Genomic DNA, 20204 nt, shown 5'->3' with positions numbered 1-20204 from the left:
TAAGTGTTTGCAGCTACAATTCTGGGGGGATATTTCTGTAGATGTGTTTATATACTTTATCATAAGTTTTGTTTGTTTAGTTGTATTATTTGCATGTTGTGACTAAGAACACAACGCCTTTCCAGTAGAAATAAAAACAAATTATTGAAGTTTAAGAGTAAATCCGTTTTCCTGACCAAAGGGTTAATGCAAAGAGCTGAAGCCGTTAATATTCACAGGACATGAATTTTTAACCAACATTAAGACCTATTATTTTCAAGGCAAAATAAACAGACAAAACAAAAAGAGTTCCAAAAATTGGTAACTTTTTTCTCAATAAGACAGGAAAATGTTTTTACCACTTTCTTGATCACCTAGTGGAAATCTGAAATATATTCGTTATGGGTTGAATTGTGTCTTTTCAGAAAGATATGTGGAAACCCCAACCTCCAGTACCTCAGCATGTGACTTGATTTGGAAACAGGGTCTTTACAGAGGTGATCAAGTTAAAATGAAATCATTAGAGTGGGCCCGAATTCAGTATAACTGGCATCCTTACAAAAAGGGGAAGTTTGGACACAAAGATAGACACGCACTCAGGGAGAACACAGTGTGAAGACAGAGCTGTGTCTGCGACAGGCCAAGGAACTCCTAGAAGCCAGGAGGGAGGCTTGGAACAGATCCTTCTCCAGAGCTTTCAGAGCTTACATGGCCCTGCCAACACATTGATTTGGGATTTCTGGCCTCTAGAACAGGGAGACAATAAATTTCTGTTGTTTTAAGCCACTCTGTTTGTAACAGCAGCCCTAGGAAATGAATACATCTACTAAATTTCTTCCCCCTAAATACAGAAGTAAGAACCTGCCTCAATCTTACAAACAGGTTGTCTCTGAAAATTCCTTTATAGACCTGCTATGACTAGAACTGATTTCCAGCACTCACATGGGGATTTGATTCCCAGGCCTGTAATAAACTCTCATTCAAATGAACTGTTTTCAATAAGTAGTCCAGATACAATATTTAAAAAAAAAGTTTTTAAAGAAAAACTTTTGGCTATGTTCCAGTTAGAAACACATTCTACATCTTCATGCGTACGCATAAAATAGACACAAAATTTATGAAATTATTCTTTGTTTGGATATTTTCTTTCTTTTTTTTTTTTAAGTGAGCTCCACACCCAGTGTGGAGCCCAACATGGTTGGCGGGGCGGGGGGGGGGGTGGAGGGCTCGAACTCATGACCGTGAGATCAAGAGCTGAGCCAAGATCAAGAGTTGGACGCTTAACCAACTGAACCATCCAGGCGACCTTGTTTGGATATTTTCTATTGTGTTACATTTTACTCACGTAAAATTATTTAAAATACTGGTCACAACCTGCTACATTGATTTTATGACCACTAATAGGTCATGACCCACAGCTGAAAAACACTGTTCTAAAACACTATGGCAATTACACTTCCCTCTTGCTTGATATATGTATAATGCACATTCAATGAATGTTGTTGAATTAAGATCTATGTTCCCACAGGACAGAAAGAAAACACTCTTTCTTTTGCTTCCCCATCGCCAGAATCAGGTCTGGGCCAAAGAAGTACAGATTTTGTCCAGTCTGGATGGCAGATAAGCATAGAGAGGAAGCAGTCTCAGATAAATTCAGTAGTGGGCAGGACAACAGAGTTCTAGAAAGCCTTGGGGAAGCTGACAGAGTACTTCCAAGTCTCCTTTAAATGTTCTTTTCCTGGTTGAACCGCAGAATGGTGTCAAGAATGATACTCAGGGACATATGGTCTCTTTGGATTCCTCCCGATTTTATGACTATGGCATTCTTTATCCACCTGCGTCCCGTCTTTTAGATTCAAAAAACATACTTGAAGGGAACTAAGGAACATCTCATTCTATTTCAGTCCTATCCATCTAACTACTTCCATCTCTGGATGCCCTTCTGATGAACATCATTCAGAGATCTGGGGGAGGGAGGGTGTGCACAGTCAGGGAAGAGCTTCTCTTCAGGGAGGGGTAGGTTCCTTCATTTTCTATTGCGTCTCTCCCTACAGTCAGAAAGTCAGAAGTGAAGCATAGCTACCTGCTGCCTGACTGAAACAGCCAGGGGGCTCACGCTGCACCTCACAGGGGATCGTGGCTGGAGACACGTGCTGAAGTCACAGAACGGAATTCCTTTTATAACACTGAAGTCACGTGACTAAGTCAACCTCAAAGAACTTTATCCCTTATCCCCACATTTGGTCAGTCACCAAATTGTACTGGTTCTACCTTAAAAAACAAAACCAAAAACAAACCCCCCAAAACACGTCTCTTGAACTTGATTTCTCCATTTCCACTTCCTTCGTCTTTCCCAGAGTCAGGACTGTTTCCCTGCCACCCATACCATTTTATCCTTAATACTCCACCAGGTTCATACTTCTAACTTAAAAGCCTCTCCCACTTCCCCATTGCTTCGGGATAAAACCCAAATGTCTAAATCTGGCACACAAGGTCCCTCCCAATCTGAGTCTAACATACCTCTGTAGACCACTCACTATACTTTTTTAAGTCCTCCTGTTTGTACGTGCTGTTCCCTCTGTCTTAAATGCTTCCTTCACCAGTCTCTGCCTGGAAAACATTTCATCTTTCAGCTCAAGTGTCATCTAATCTGGAAAGCCATTTCCAGCACCCTGGAGAGGGAGATGCTTTCTCCTCCAAGCTCTGATGCACTGTTCACAGCTATAAATGAGCAGCGCAACGACAGAATTCGCGAGTTCAGACGCTTGCCTCAGTTCCTGGACATGTCTTTACGTTTGTACCACCCCTAGCACCTAGCAGGGTACTAGAACATTCCAGGTGCTCAGTAAATGGCTGAGTAAAATTAGTATCATCAAGACTTTGCTGAGTGCTAATGCTACTGTTTGATATAATATTTTGAAAACATACACTGTTTATCATTATAATTGGGCCAGTTAGAAGCATTTTCAGATATGTGCGTGTTGATTATTTTAAATTATCCTGTTCCCTTCTATTTAAAACTTAATGAAATCGCAACTGTGCTGTGGGTTTTCTCCCATCCTTAAAGACAATAAATTAATTTCTTTTCTTCAGAGGCACAACTGAGGTGGGAGTTCTGCCACGATGCCAGTAATGTAGACACTGTACTTTCTGTGGTGTACAGCGAACCCAGGAAAGGATGTGTTCAGGCAAGGTAATATGGTCTTGCCACATAGTCTATCTGTTTGTTCTGGCTTGAGAGCAGGAAAAGAAAATTATTTCACTTCACTGCAAACCCAAAGGTTGTTTGGGGCTTAAAGAAATTTTTGGTTTAGTCTCAAAACTATTTTCAAGGCAGCTGGAAGCTTTCATTTGTCTTTGAGATTCTTGTTCAGAAAAGTATGTTTATCACTGATTGCCTTAGGGAGGCAATGATTTAGAATGCTACATACAGTCATTTTCTTTATGGGGGAGTTGCTATTAGTTGATGAAAAAATATTTTTAGAACATTAATAAATAAGTTAAAATATTTTCTAATCTTTAGTTAAACAAACTCAAAAGAATATAAGGATACCTGCAGGAGGGAAGAGAAAGAGTAAGTTATTTTTACTAACTTTTAAAAGTAATTACTATCAGGGCACCTGGGTGGCTCAGCCGGTTAAGCATCCACCTTCGGCTCAGGTCATGATGCCAGGATCCTGGGATCCAGTCCCACATGTGGCTCCTTGCTCAGCAGGGTGTGTGCTTCTCCTTCTGCCTCTGCCCCTCCCCTTTCTCCCTGCTTGTTCTCTCTCTCTCTCTCTCTCTCTCAAAATATAAAAGCTTAAAAAATTACCATTATAACATTATTGATGGTTTGTTAATACAGATTTTATTTAAGAGATATTAATTTCCCAAACTGTTAAGTCTGAATGTAGATTTTTCGCAGGAGACAAAAACATGCAGAAAGCAATGCAAATTATCCTCTAACTTTATTATCCATCTTTCCCCTAACAAACCCTTCCTCTGCCAGATACAAGGGCTCATTCAGCATTTTTGAGTGGCTGCTATGCATCTGAGCCAACGAGAGGTGCTGCAGATACACAGGCTAATAAGATATGGTCTAAATCCTTACAGAATTTATAGGCCAGGCAGAAACAGAAACTTGAAATTTGATAATGATTATGAAAAAAGGATACACATCTACCATGTGTTGAGGGCTCACCATAGTAAGTCAAGGCTTTGGGTTAAGCGCCTCATAGACATTTTCTCAGTTGATCCTCAAAGACACCCTTGGAGAGAGGTATCAGTAACCGGATTTTTTCAGATAAGAAAAACAGGTCTTAGAAAGGGTAATTCACCAGCTGCTGGCCACAGAGCCAGAGAGGGCTGAGATTCCAATCCAAGTCTGCAGAAGCCAGAGCTCCAGACCTCACACTCAAGTACCAAGCAGTTTCGCAGGTTAGGTGACGTGAGCGATACTGGGGATGAGTTTTGAGGGTCGCGGAGGCATTATTAGGAGGAAGAGAACAGACAGGGCACTCTTCAGGAGGTGGCACGCAGGGAGTTCAGCACTGCGGACGCGGCAGGTGTGTGCCAGGCAGAGGCTCCAGGGCCAGGCAGGCACTGGAGTTTCTGCCAAGTCAAGGAACTGAAAATGAAGGAGAGTCACTTATAAAAATACTGCACAGTGTATCAATGGTCTACCCTGGCTGGCGGCTGGTTCCTAATCTTGGTTTCAGGGGCTATTTTAATCTAGACGGCGAAGTTATATTTCTTTCCATGATCATTTTGCTGACAGCAAAATACTTAAGCTCTTTCTAAACCCTTAACTTTTCCTAGTGTTTTAATTCTATCCAATATGATCTCAGTAAGGCAGTTCAGTTCTTTTTCTTTTTTCTTTTTTTAAGATTTTATTTACTTATTTGACAGAGAGACCGCCAGCCAGCGAGAGAGGGAACACAAGCAGGGGCAGAGGGAGAGGAAGAAGCAGGCTTCCCAGCAGAGCAGGGAGCCCGATGTGGGGGCTCGATCCCAGGACCCTGGGATCACCCCCTGAGCCGAACGCAGACACTTAACGACTTAGCCACCCAGGCGCTCCTGTTTTTATTTCTATTAAGTTCAAACTTTCTGTTTTGTTCTTACAGTTGATGAAAAGGTACATGATTTCTTGACCCCAAACCTTAAAGGTTTTATCAAATGTATCCTGTGTCTCTGTTCTTCCACACTGCTCAGTATTTTTATTTCTTTACTTAAGTCTTAATTTTGAAAATCAGCTTCTTGGGCTTCCTACTATTTTTTTGTTTAACACCCCTCCCCAACTATTTTCCATTAACATGCCATTCTTATGTGAGAATTAAAAGCAGTTTCCACATCTGGCTTTGTGATAAGCTGCCCAAGGGTTATAATGTAGTGTCCAGAGGAGGCAAATCTTTAGAGACAGAAAGTAGATTAGTGGTTGCCTAGAGTTGGGATGGGGGATTATAGGGAGATTGACGGTTGTTTTGGTCAGTTTGGGCTGTTCTAACAAGATACCACAGATTGAGTGGCTTGAACAATAGAGACATTTACTTCTCACAGTTCTATAGAAGGGAAGTTTAAGAACTGGAAATTACTCTTTTTGATAATAGCTTGCTGGCTGCCAAGTCCTTGCTCCATCCCCTTATAGCGGGGGAGGGAGGATGGGAAGGAGTGAGTACTCTGGCCCCCTTTTCTCCTTATAAGGACACCAACCCTATTATGCGAGTGCCACCTCCACAACCTCATCCAAACCTAATTAGCCCCCAAAGGTCCCACCTCCAAATACCATCACACTGGGGATTAGAACTTCAACATATAAATTTTGGGGGAACACATTCAGCCCACAATAGGGGTTGACAGCTAAAGAATACAGGGTTTCTTTTGGGTAATGAAGATACTCTACGATTGCTTGTAGTGATGGTTGTATAACCTTGTGAGTACACTAAAAATCATTGAATTGTATACTTTATGTAGATTACACAGTTATGTGAATTATGTCTCAATAATGCTATTATAAAAAAAGTAATTTCCAGTTCTTCTTAAAGAATAAATAATCCTTTTAAAAGGTTTTATACAGTATAAACTATTTCTTGGCCATTCATTCTGATCATCACATAAATATATAATTATCATAGGAAAAAAGCAAGGTAGAAGGTTTTGAGATTTTCAAGAAATTTGATTCCATAGTATTTTTTTTTTAAGATTTATTTATTTTAGAGAGACAGTGACAGAGAAAAAGAGAGAGAGAGAGACAGAGAAAATCTCCAGCAGACTCTCTGCTGAGCATGGAGCCTGACTTGGGGCTCCATCTCATGACCCTGAGATCATGACCTGAGCTAAAATCAAGAGTTGGACACTTAACCTACTCAGTCACCCAGGTGCCCCAATTCCACAGTGTTTTTAATGATTCTTCCTGCAAGCCATTCTTCAGGTCACTTTCCAATATTCATCCAATGAAATGGAATGCAATGCTACAGCATCACCTTCACTGTGTTAAACAGTCTTGCATTCAAGGAATTGAAAGGCACTGCAAGTATAAAATAAAAAAAAAAAAACACAAGAGAAAAGCAATATACTACTCTTTATGCCTGAGTAGTTTTATCATTTACAAAGAACTATCATATTCTTTAACTCTAAAATTGCCCCCATAAGTATGTCGAGCATTATCATCCCATTTTATAGATAAGGAAAATGTCCTGACCAAATTCATATGGGCTAGCTTGCTGTCAGTATCTGGATATGTTTTTCTGATAGCAAATTTACTACCCTTCCCCCACTGTGCTGAGTACCCAACACCTCTACTTTTTCCATGGTTTAGACACAGTGATCTTGGTAAAATTTAAAAATGTCCTCATCTTAGTTCATAATATCTTCTTTATTTGGAGTAATTAGCAAATATGTAGACTCCAGAGAAATCGTAACTTTCTTATGAGAGTAGAGCCCGCAGAGATCTTATTTGTTCAAATACAGACTAGATTAGTGATGAAGTCTAAGTTTAGATACACAACCCCATAAGGGTTAAGCCAGATTTGAAGTGAGGAAGCGTTTAACTCCCTCTTAGACAGTCTCTGTGGAGGGGTTGGGGGAGGGGCAAGCAGGGAGTGCTATCCAAGAGTCAACAAGTTAGGAATAATACAGGTTTATAGATAAATTAACTGGTGGTGTCACCACCACAGGCAGTAGAGGGCTCCCTAACACTGCACAGAAGATACACAAGCAGGACCATCATTACCTGGGGGTATTTCCTGGTTAACTCCCACATCGTCCCTGTGTTACCAGTGTTCTTGTTTGCAAAAGGTTATTCTAATAACCAGTACTTAGTAAGACCAGATGAATTCTGCTGATAAGAGGGTTCAGTGAAGTTTTCCCCTGCTGGGTCCCTAATACATGTTAATTAACCCTGTGCTCTGTGTCTTCTCAAAAGAGCCACTGCAGTTTGGAATTAAGATGTATTTTACCATCATAAAAGAAGTAATCAGTAACATATATTGAATATCAAAATCTGATAGATGGAGTAATGAACAAGAAAATTACATAAATGTTCTTATTCTTAGTTTCCCACTTTGATAAGTAAACCAAGGAAAGAATAGGATGGTAACACATGAAAGCAGATGCCAATGCATCAAGACCAAAGGAATCTAAATTAATCACCGGGGTGGGTTCCTAACTTAATCTTCCATCATCATTCTTTGTGGATATAAACTGAGTTAGTGGCTAATGGAAAGTTAATCTAGCAAATCAAAATATGGTTGTGGAAGTTGAGTTCTGTCATAGACGTAAGACTCAGGGTTAAGATTTGCTTCTTAGCCTATGAAAGTCTTTCTATACATAAAGTAGAGATCCTGCCTACTGACCCACAAAATATAAGGAAAAAAGTCTCCTCAATATAAATCATGCGAAGAGCCTGAGGCATAAGTAAAGCCCAGAATCTGATAAAATACACTATCTCTTTAGTGACAGAAGGTAAACTTAGTCACCTGAGAAAACTTTTTTTTTTAAAGTAATCGCTATGCCCAATGTGGAACTTGAACTCATGACCCTGAGATTAAGAGTCACATGCTCTACTGACTGAGCCAGCCAGGCGCCCCAAGAAAACTTATCTCAATTCTTAATTTAATATGATTTCCCCATTTACCTCTGATATTATTTTATTTCTTTGGGGGAACTTTTTCAGATGGCACGAATATCTATGTAGTGCTACAGCGTATTGAATTTTATCCTTCAGTATAAGAAGTACATATAGATATTTCTGTATTTTTAAAAATAATGGAGATAGTCTAAACAACTCAATAGATATGTAATAAGATCCCTTCTTTGGGGCGCCTGGGTGGCACAGCGGTTAAGCATCTGCCTTCAGCTCAGGGTGTGATCCCGGTGTTATGGGATCGAGCCCCACATCAGGCTCCTCCGCTATGAGCTTGCTTCTTCCTCTCCCACTCCCCCTGCTTGTGTTCCCTCTCTCGCTGGCTGTCTCTATCTCTGTCAAATAAATAAATAAAATCTTTAAAAAAAAAAAAAGATCCCTTCTTTAAGCCATTTAAAGTGAATTGTAAGAACTGAGTTCCTCACTTTACAGAGAGTCACAGTCTAAACATTCAACCTCTGCAGTTTTTTCTAAAGATCATGAGTTTCTAAACAGTCAACTCCATCCTTGAAGGTCTACAAATTACATTAGGTAATAAACAGATAGCAAAATACATTAAAGGGAACCAAAATATTTATATTATTCTTAGCTTTCAACCACATCTGTTATTGTCATCTCAAGTCACAGATCAACAGTAACAAATTTATCTGCTACATACTTTCACAATATGCTAGGAAAGGCTAAAGAGTCACTCATGGAAATTGTAAGCTAAGCAGACATTAGGGTAAAAACATCCCCTCTAATAAGATTATACACATATGAGGTTAAATAAAACACAGGGTAATGTTATCCATGTAGGCACATCTCTATTATTATGCTACTCATACTGTCCATTACTGAACTCCCCACATGCATTGTAATTGTCTGGTAGTGTGACTGCGTTCTCACTAGCATGTGACCTCTTTGAAGCAGAGCTTGTGTCTCAATTACCTCAGTATCCCTGGTAGTACAAAGTGCTTGATACATTCAACTCTATCGTAAGCATGCTTTGTTGTTGTTGTTTTTTACAGATTTTTATTTATTTATTCGGCAGAGATAGAGACAGCCAGCGAGAGAGGGAACACAAGCAGGGGGAGTGGCAGAGGAAGAAGCAGGCTCCCAGCAGAGGAGCCTGATGTGGGGCTCGATCCCACAATGCCGGGATCACGCCCTGAGCCAAAGGCAGACGCTTAACGACTGAGCCACCCAGGTGCCCCTGTTGTTGTTTTTAATTAATTTATTTGAGAGAGTGAGAGAGAGACAGAGAGTGAGGCAGAGGGGCAGAGGGAGAGGAAGAGAGAATTCAAGCCTACTCTGCACTGAGCGTGAGCTCCATGTAAGACTCCACGACCCTGAGATCATGACCTGAGCGGAAACCAAGAGCCTGACGCTTAACCAACTGCGCCACTCGGGTGCCCTAAGTATGCTCTGTTCTAACAGGTAAATGAAAGCATGGATTGTTAAAAAAACACTTATAAGGTCATGGTATTAAAGATGTTATTTGGGGACGTGCAGAAGTATAGAGTTAGATTCTTATATATACCTGCTGTCAGTGGCTTTACACAAGCTATAATCATTAACTAGAGTTTAGGTACGTGTTTCCCTGAGTGTGTGGACCATTTGTGTCAGATTTGCTTTCAGGAAGCTTGTGAGAATGTATTTACTTTCCCTGTCACACCCAGATCAGATTCAGTAAGTCTAGGGAAAGAGGGCAGCTTATTCGTACAAACTGATTTAAAAAATTAGTTCCCCAGGTAACTCTCATGCACCTAAAGTATGAGAAGCATTGACCACTCTGCTCAGTACAAATAGGGAACATGAATTTAACTGATATTTCGAGCTATTCTTTTACTCACCCACTTTTAATTCCGTTTCTAGCCCCTTCCTGCTCTAAAACAGAACGGAGCAAAGCACTCACGCCATCAGCACGCATACCACAAGGCTCTGGAAACTTTATGCTTCAGGCAGCATTCACAGTGGGGGCGGTTGGCAACAGTCCCCATTCCTAGAGACTCACAGAAATCCTTAGCCTAAGGTACTGAACTGGGTCTGGAAGAAGCAATTAGGCGTGGGAACAGAGAAGTTTTCTGCATAAGCGCTTAAATTCACCAGAGATCCTTAAGAAGGAGAGCTACACAAACCAGCTCCTTGCCTTCAGGAGGTTTATAATCAAAGTCAGGACAGGCTGGAAGTGAAGACTGCAGGGTAATCATTCAAATTAAATTCTCAGAGCCAGAGAGCACTGAATGCACCAATCAGTACTCTTGAATGCAAATTCAAATTATTCCTTACATAGGCTTACTGATAAGGACTAACAATGCAAAATAATTCTGGAGGAAATCGTGCTAATTCGATTTCAGCTTTCATTAACTTAATCCCTGAGCAACGTTTTAGCGTATAAAGATTTTCTTAACAGTTATATTATCAAGAAGCTTGTCACAGAGTTCAGTAATAGCCAATATTCTTCTCTAGAATATGATTGCTTAGGACCCTTAAGACTGACGTCATTATAAGAAAAACAAGTTCCCAACTTTAAAGTTGGAAACCAAATCAAGTCTCCAAAAAGCGTACATTAGTTTTCATCTGTTGGACACTTCAAGAATGTGGCCCTTTCCACTGGGTTAATATAGAGAAATTTCATATCTGTCCATTAACCACTGTCTGTTCCCTTGGGTTATTAATTTTTTAAAAAGGATTCCTGGGATACCCCGTCAAGTTCCCGTCGCAGTGCTCCTAACATTACAGTGAAAGAAAAACCACCACACTGGTCTCTGTCAGTATCCATCTGCAGGAAACACCCTGCAAATAAACACTCAATTTTTGTTACCCTCATTTTCATTGTTGAAACATGAACATTCAGTAAAATATTGGTGGCATGGTTTTTAAAATTGAAATTCAGTGTTGTCTAAATTTTTTTCAGTCGTGTAAACTGTAATTACTACTTGATTTTTAAGATCATTTTCACTAATAAAACCCTTTATAGTTTTCTTAAAGGAAGCATTTATATGGAATCAAATGGCACTGCATGTAAAGCGGTTAAAATTGAAGTATAATAACATAATTGGGAAAAGTCATTTTAAAAATCATAAAACGTGACCTTGGGCCACTCTGAGATTTCCTCTGTGCCTCAGTTTTCCTATTGTGAAACTGGAGGACTAGACTCCAGTCCTCACAGAGGTGACTTCTAGCTTGACCACTCCAGGAAACATTATTCACTTACTCATTCACCAGCAGTGTTTTTTTTTTGTTTCTGTTTTTGTTTTTAAACAAGCCCCTTTGTTTAAATTTACCTTTCTCTGCTTGGGTATAAGTCCTCCACCCCGCCCGCCCTCCGCAGTCCACACTACAATCATTAACGAACAAAACAGAACCGTGTGCTCAGTCATTCTTACATAGCAGTTTTTTAAAAGGTGTCATTTGCATAATAAATCTATCTAGAATTGTTTATGGGGAAATTCAGACCTTCACATTCATGTCTATATATTGTAATGTACCTACTGACAGAAAATCCTTGCTTAGATCTGGACTCCAGAAGGGAGGGACTCTAACCTGCCTTTTTAAAAGGTCTCTAGCCTATCAGCATCCTATCAAACGAGCGGAGAGCTTGCCACAGCTTCACAGCACTGCTAAGAAGCGGGTTCAGTTTTTTTGTAAGCCTGTTCTATACATTCTTTAGTTTCTGTTTTCCTTCAGATGTCAGAGATATCCTCTTACATGTATTTTCGTTCAAGGAAGGAGATAACTGAACACAACATCATCAAGTGAGCAGCACAAGAAATCGGACCTAAATGTCAGTACAAGCGGCAGCATGATACTCCGAGCCTCTGGTCTTGGGGAAGGACATCACGGACGGCGGGCTCCACACGTTTGCAGCACACGACTACAGACGCCAAGTGCTGGCAAAGTTACGTGCCTTCATACTACTCGGAAAATACAGAAGAGAATAAAACAAAACAAACAGGAAAGAATACTACCTTTGCAGAGGCATGATTTCACAGGCCATCCTTGCAGATAAACTTGCCAGGGACCCTCCCAACTGCCCCTTCCACGCCAACTGGGTGGTCTGTCCAGGAAACGTCTCCTCTCGGTGGCTGAGCGGGGCTCGGGGCGCGAGGCTGCACCTCACAGCTGGAGCGGCGGCTTGCGCTGCACTCAGCCCGACTACTGCCGCTCCCAGCCGCCAAACTTCTTCAAGCAATGCTCTTTTATCGGCTGCCTCTCTCCATTTACACTGCAGTCCACTTTGACCTTTTGTTCCAGGGAAGCAGCTGAAAGACCCAGCCAATCAGCGGGGCAGCTGCGGTAGTGCTTAAAGGAGCGGCTGCTTTCGCTCCTGCCGCCGCGGCTGCTCCTCCTGCTTCTCAGTGGGCTTGCCTAATTCTGGTAACTCGAAACTTTCCTCTCAGCGAATCCACAGACAAGCTTGTCAGTCCGGGGAGAGCGACCAATAACTGCGGCAAGAGCGAGGAGCCCCTGACTTCTCCATGTTGCAGAGACTGCCAAGGAGGAAATCTATTTGTCAAGGAAAGACGCTGCCTAGGAAACTAAAGGTTTCTGTGACAGAAGGCAAGAGCGAAGCTCCATCCCCTCTCTTCCTTAAAAAAAAAAAAAAATCCAAACAAACCACTGGCATTGGAAGCCACCATACTTTTCTAGAGGGAAGGCATGCTCCTAGACCCTTGCCCTACCCACATTTATTTCCTGCCGCTGTTTGTTTACACGGCAGTGGTTACTAGTCACTGGTGACATCACCCAAGGCACGTAGCTCACACTTCGGGGAGAATCCATGTCCGAAGATTGTCTAGCTTCTCAAGGGATCAAAGCGTTTACTCCCATGGAAGTTATTTCAACTTATTATCGCTGCATTTTATCTTTACAAAAATTGAATGTGTTTATTTGCATAATCATTTCCCTCTAAGAACATCAACAGCATGTTTTGGTTGGTTGCTTATTTATGTATTTATCTAGTGAACTATTTACCTATCTGGCTATTTATTTTTTACAAGTAACACCAAATCAATTTTTCCATAAGGTCTGCTAAGTGCCTGTTAATTAGCTGACCCTCCCTTGCAGTTTCTGCTTCAGTGTAGAATACTAAAGTGTTATTCTGAGGATCAGAATTGCTAATCCATAGCTTTCATACATCGCAAGAATATAAGTACATTTTAAAAAGATTTCTTTCACATCATGAGGGCTGCAAGGAATTATAAGAAAGCCCAGAGCATCACTTTTCATAGAAGAAAGGGCAGAGGGCCAGAGTCCATGGTGTTGAGAAACAGTGGGGGCTTAACAGTCCTAAAGGTAGCCTCCTCCCCTGTAGCTTTCCCAGTTTTTTTTTCACAGACCACTCGTAATTCTGAATTTAGGACACAAAGTCCTCGTGTGTGTGTCCTTTTCTTTATTATACCTGCTAATAAAAACATTTCACTGTCTGATGAAATCCTTTACCATATTTATGAAAATGGATTAGTCATCCTGAAACCTGTGTTCAGATATTAAAATAGAATATTAGTAACTAAAATCAGCTTTTTAAAACAGACGTTGACTTAAGTCCAAAACTTATTTTAATTGAAATTAATATGTTCTTTTTTTGATATTAGATTTGGAAATTCTAATTTGATTCTACAAGTTAGTTCTGTATATTTGCTGAAGTTTATTTTTCAGAATGCCTTTAACATCTTGCTGAACACTTCAAGAAACTGCTTGAGATAGAAAATCACAATCCTATGTCATAACATCTACTTCATTGATGAGTATACTAGGTACTAGAAAATCGAGTAATTTGTTCGAATTTACATAGGAAGTCAGTGGCAGAACAGAAACTGGATTCAGAGTTTGTCAGGTCCGCTCCAGAATTCTGCCACATCACAGTGCTTACTCTATTCTGTGTATGAGTATACTTATATGTATATAAGTATTTAAATATTTTGTCAGATACAGATAGGTTTGGAAATACAGTTGGCCCTTGAACAACACAGATTTTTTTTTCCGATATAGTACAGTGCTGTAAGTGTATTTTTTCTTCCTACTGATTTTACTAACATTTTCTTTTCTCTAGCTCACTTTATTGTAAGAATACAGTGTATAATACATCTAACATACAAAATACGTTAGTTGACTATTCGTGTTATCGGTAAGGCTTCCAGTCCACAGTATGCCATTAGTAGTTAAGTTTTGGGGGAGTCAAAAGTTGTACATGGTTTTTTGACTGCATAGGGGTTGGTGTCCCTAACCCTCGTTGTTTAAGGGCCAACCGTAAAGTTCAAATGACAGAAGTGCTGTTTTGTCTTCTCTGAATTTTATGAACACACCAATGCTAGATGGCTAAAATGAGTTCAACAATAAAGGACCCAGCATCATAAAAATATGCTAAATTAAACTACAATTTACATTCGACATATACTAAAGGTGAAATATTGATGAATAGGGGCATTCAAATTTTAACATCTGATTCCACTTATGTTTCCTGATAAATTAAGTCTACCTATCAGCACTCCTCTAATGTGCCATATTACTAGTAAGATGTCAATGGTTATTTTTAAAAATTACCAAATGCTCTAACTCAGTAATCACATGCCTTCCCAAGTTTCATCATTTATTTATAACAATTCCTCCTCTTTGGGACTCTCCGTTTCTTTTCTGGGTGTTACCTGATGATCATTTAGGAGTTAGTACCGGGACTACAGCTCTTTCTCTCTACCACGCCCACCGCCAAGGACTCTTCGGATCACTTCTCTCCTTTGCTACTTCTGTTGCTAGCACCTCCGGTCAGTTCCTCAGTCAGCCAGCAGGAGCACCATTCCCTGAACTCTGCTGGTTCTAACGCCTCAAACACCGATATCCTGACTGCATTTGCTCCGCACTTAGCTCCTTCCCAGGCATCACCTAATCCCCATGCTTCTGCCTCCCCCATTCCTCCTCCACTTCCTTAGCCCTCTCTTTAGTAACAACTGTTCTTCTGCCTGCAGAGGATAACCTGCACCCAAACCAACTGGCATGCAGCTTAAAAAAAGGCACATTCCTGGCTCTCCTCAGCATTTAGTTATTTCTAAAACGGGTTCACTAGCTTCCTCCTCGTCTTCACCCTTTCTAAATCCTGCCAGCTGGGTTCTCTACTGCCAGACTGCTAAACATTGCAAAAGAAAGTCACAGAACCCTGGCAACGAGTGGTACTAAAAATTCATACTAATAACCTCGTCATGAACCTTGATACCATGGGGCAACCTTTTTAGTTATCTTTAAATGATTTTCCCCTGCATTCCCATAGAAACTGCTGCAGATCTTCAGTGCCACAAATCTGAACCTCTCTCAGTCACTAATCACCTCGCCTCCAAAATTTATTGAGAAAGCCAAGATCATCAAATATGAGTGAGTGAGTGAGTGAGTGCCTTTGGTCTTCTTCATAACACTTAAGGGTTTAAGTGCACCCCTGCTCCCCATATATACGCATCACACAGACATCTTGCCTTCTTCTATTTGACTTCTTTCTAGTCTAGGAGGAAAGGTTTCACTCACAGGACTCCAATTTCTTGTCTACTTTTTAGATCTCATCATTTCCTCCTTTCTCTGAAGAAGCCTCATCTCTCCTAGATCTTAAATCTGCCCCCCTTCCCATAGGCACCCAAGTAAGTGTCCCCCAGCCTTAAAAAGTTTTCCTTAGTGGACCTGCCCCCTGGTGCAGCAGTACTGTTTCCCCCTCCTTCCCACTGACAGACTTCCCCAAAGCCTTGGCCATTCCCACTTCCGCATAAATTACTAACTCCCGCCCCATGCCAACTGAGTTGAGACTTCATCACTTTTCTTAAAATGCTTTAAGGCCACCAGTGCTGTTTTGACTATGAAATCTCAATGCCTTTTCTTGGAGTCCTTTTTACTCTTTTTTTTTTTTTTTTTTTTAAGATTTTACTTATTTATTTGAAAGAGAGAGAGAGCGGGCGAAGGCTAGCATAAGCAGGGTGAAGGGCAGAGAGAGAAGCAGGCAGAGGCAGAAGCAGGCTCCCCGCTGAGCAGGGAGCCCAATGTGACACTTGACCCCGGGACTCTGGGATCATGACCTGAGTCAAAGGCAGACACTTAACCGACTAAACCACCCAGGAGCCCCCCTTTCTTCTCTTACCCTTTCAGAAACACCCAGCTATGGTTTTCTGAGTCTTTGGCTGCCTGTAATCTTGCCTGGGAATTCCCCAAATGTCCCTGATGACTCCATCCTTTTATTTCATTTGTCTTTCCTCCTCTCTTACCAACCCTCCCTGCCTTGCCTTCTAGCCCAGCACCATTCAGTACAGACATTTTATTAGAGCTTAATAAATTGTGCTCTGGAATTAGGCTCCAGGGGAGCGTAGCCTGACTCTACGGCAGACGAGCAGTGTAAACTTGGGTGGGCTGTATATAAAGCTCTGAAGTTCCTCTGAGGAATAAATGAGATCATGCTTGAAAAACAGAAAGAATAGTGCCTGGCAAATAGTAAGTGCTAAATCATTATTAGTATTATTATCCTAATCAACACTTTCAAAGCCTCATATTATCTGATCCCCACATTTCTCCTCCTCCTGGCCCCTTTTGTTAATGATATTGTTATTCTCTTTCTGAATCAGATTCAAAGCGTGAGTCACCTTTCCTTCTCCTCCCTCGCCTCCCCTTAAGCAAAGCTATCGACTGTCCTGTCTCCTTAATCAGCTGGCCTTGGTCATCTGCAGTAGGACGATGATCCTTCGGCCTCCATTCAACCTATCTCCAACCCACACATTTCACCATCAGAGTGGGTTTCCTACAGTGACTGTCATCTGCTCGCTCATTACTCACCCTTCTGCTCAAAACCTTCATTAGCTCCCACCACCTCTTCAATAAACCCCGATTCATTAATATGATGGTTAAGACTCTCCACCAATTAACCCCAATTGACTCCTCCAGCTCAGCTGCATATATTTCCTAAAGAAATCACTCCAGACAAACCTGGACACTATTTCTGAATCTGCTCTAAACTTTTCTACCCCAAACATTTGTTCGTACTGTTTCCTCTGTCTGGACTATTTTCCCATTCCACTTTCTCCTGGCAAAACTCTCTGTCAGCCAGGCTTAGGACATTTAGAAGAAATCTCTTTCCCCTTTTAAGTCCTATAGCCCTTTGCATCTCTAATGATATTTATCTTTTCTCTCCCCCCCCCACAGTTTTATTATTATTTGAATCTATATGTTACTTCCCTATTGTAATATAAGGTCTCCAGGATAAGAACTCCATCTTTCCTGTAGCAATTACACAGAACAGACACTCAGGAAGTGTTGAATGAATTCATTGATAAGTCAAACATTCTTCCAGAAACAGAAGCATAGCTCTTTTGATTAGATTTTAATTTATCAAGCAACATTTTCATCCACTTTTTAACATATCCCATTGTAGGCCTACACTTAAGATAAAGTAGATGCTTCATGTAGGTTCAGATAATAATAACCAGTAACTGATGAAAGAAATAAATCACTGAATTTGCACATTGATGTACAATTAGAGACATACCAAGTAAGACTGTAAGATTCTATCCAAAACTTTTGAAAGCTTTTAAGCATTTTACATTATCCAATTTCTCCTGGATTGTCTATTTCCTTTTCTACACTTCAGCACGCTTGCAGACTTCTAATTTTCTTACATAATTTCTTCAGCAGATTCCAAGTGTTTGGTAATATGTGTGTTTGCCCTTGTGTCATTAAGAGCAGCCACTGCTCCAAAAATGATGTGGTTTCATTTGTTTCAATTTCAACATCAATTTGAAGCAATCAGAGAACCAACAACATTTCTTGGCCACATTAGTTTGCTTTCATATATTGTTTTAAAATCAGACTGATTTATTTCCTAAGACAAAAGGACATATTAAGACAATTTCTTTCTTACAAGTTTGGTAACAAGGTGCTTCTTAGACAAAGTTTCTTCCTCATATTTTTATCAATCTTTGTAAAATGCAGTAACGAGCAACGGCTTTCACAAGACAGGCACACACAGGACTCATAAATGGTGATGACTAAATCTGATAGGAGTTTTTCATAATCACGAAGCCAGTATTTTTAGGGTACACATAGTTTTGATACTCTGATACTGCTGCACGGGATCCGGATTAAATTTGCTCTCTGGCAATCTGTGTTAGAACACTAGTGAATTTCAGGGCTCATCAGAGAATGTCATCCTCCCAACAAGAACAAATGTCAAAAAAAAAAAAAAAATGGGGGTGGGGAGGAACTACAGAGGTGGTATACATGTAAGGCAACTATCATTTCTTACGAATCTATGCTGTGCTCATTTTAGCAGATGCGGAAAGGAAGAAGTTAATTAACTTGAACACTCAGCTAAGAGTTGGCTGACATGAAGCCAGCATCTGAACACCATAGCATTTCCACTCTATAATAGCTCTTAAAGATAATAAAGTATTATAATATTACCTGTTGATATTACATATTATCAATAAGCTACAGGAAACAAAGAATCCTTTCTTTTCTTTTGGTCTGAGGCTTATATTTAGAGAAGTGTCTGTGTGTGTGTATTATAATATCTTATAATGCTGTTTGAACCAAAGACATACATGGGACCAGAACAAACGTCTTGTGCTATTATAGAGTCAACATTGTGCGAGTGCGTGTGTGTATGTGTAGTGGCAGCAGCCAGTTGTAGCTGCAACGGGGGAAGGAAGTGGTTGGGGTGGGCTGTTGAGGGAAAGAGGAAGATAGAAAAAAGATGGAAAAATGAAGCTGTAAGTGGCATTCTTAAGTGTATTCCTCTTACTGAGAAATTAATATAGGGAAATGACAGATGGGCTGTCAGTTGTTTTTATACTAAAAAACTAGTGTTTAAGAATAATTATTAAAACCTTATAAAAGATTTATTTTTAGAAATCAAAACAGTGATACTCAGAATAGGCTCAAACTAAGTGAAACAGAATTTCTAGTTAGGTAAACTATTTCCTTTGTTAACAGAAATCAACCTGCTTGCATTGCTTAAGGCCAAAATAAAAAAAAGAAAAAGAAAACTGACATAATTTTTTTCTCATTTATTAGACTTATCTATAGTAGAAAACTGCTGAAAAAAATCCTGTGGGGATAGAAATTGTATACGTGGTTTTCCAAAGACACCTCTTTTATTCTAATGGTGGATCTTACTTTTAATACTGTGTGCTGGCTTCCTTCACCAAAATATATCTGACCAGCTTTGCTGGACCTCAGATGGCTCACAGGGTTCATTTATTCAGGTGCTAAAAATCCTTCAGAGTGGCAGGGAGGTAATGGCAAGGAGAACACAGCTTCAACCATGAGGCAGGGTTTCCAGGCCTCGACACCTGGAGATACACTACACTCACGCTGCCCTTCTTCACCTCCCTGGCAGCTTTGATTTTACTAAGTGGTTCCAACATTCCTAATATAGAAAATACGATTTAGAACATTCAGCAGGAAGACTGAGTAATGATTTGAAATCAAAAGACAAGTGTTTATATTTCATGGTACATGAATACACAGTTCTATAGAAATGCATACAGAAGGTTTCTCTATTTTTTCCTTAAAAATAGTAAATTTCTTGTAACAAAACTCAGGGACTGAATTTCTCCATAAAAAGTGGCTAAAAATAAATTCTTTGAGACAACTTACATAATTGTTCCCCAACTTTCTGGGACAGAGAAAAATCCACATTTTTGCCAGATGGAATCGCAGTTAGTGATCACTGCCAATAAATAAGTGCTCGAGCACATTTTCCTGGAATGGGACTCCGCGGGCATGACTTGCTCCAAATGCCCCTTGGGAGTCCAGATAATAGTGTTTCTGTTCTTATAAAACAAGTCGTGTCCCACACAACAGCTGCGACCACACCTGAGATCAGCCGCCTTAAATTGTCCCAGTGAACTTTCACCCTGTTAAATGATATTTCCTGGCAGAGGAGAAGCAGGTTTCAGCCGAGCTTCCTCAGAGAAATGTCAAAGTTGGTCAGGGTGATATGGTAACCGACGGTCGAATTCTGTGTCCACACATCATAAAATAAACCTCATCCTTCCGAGACTTGAAACACTGAGCACCACACCAAATCTCTCAAGGTCAATACACTGGCTGGTCGTATTTATTTACTTCAACACAAAGCACTGTGCTTTGCTTTGAA

The 20204-nt window shown here is 40.4% G+C and overlaps 1 protein-coding gene across 12 annotated transcripts in view; it reads right to left on the bottom strand.

The window, feature by feature from the left end:
• Positions 1-20204, bottom strand: part of FAM13A (family with sequence similarity 13 member A) — a 344460-nt gene that overhangs the window by 90266 nt on the left and 233990 nt on the right. For 2 of the 12 annotated variants that reach the window (XM_045791884.2, XM_045791895.2), the window contains exon 1: positions 12055-12772. The exons of 8 other annotated variants lie outside the window; for them this stretch is intronic. In XM_045791884.2, the coding sequence (XP_045647840.2) occupies positions 12055-12083 (29 nt within the window). In that variant the 5' untranslated portion in view covers positions 12084-12772. Of the gene's footprint in view, positions 1-12054; positions 12773-20204 lie in introns of those variants that run through there. 2 more of the 12 variants (XM_045791877.2, XM_087863998.1) reach the window with 1 other exon arrangement.

The sequence above is a fragment of the Ursus americanus genome, chromosome 8 (assembly GCF_024610735.1).
Source record: "Ursus americanus isolate L20-20 chromosome 8, mUrsAme1.1.p, whole genome shotgun sequence".
In the NCBI taxonomy this organism is placed as follows: domain Eukaryota; kingdom Metazoa; phylum Chordata; class Mammalia; order Carnivora; family Ursidae; genus Ursus; species Ursus americanus.
The sequence above is the reverse complement of the archived record's forward strand: the minus strand, read 5'-3'. Positions and strand labels throughout refer to the sequence as shown.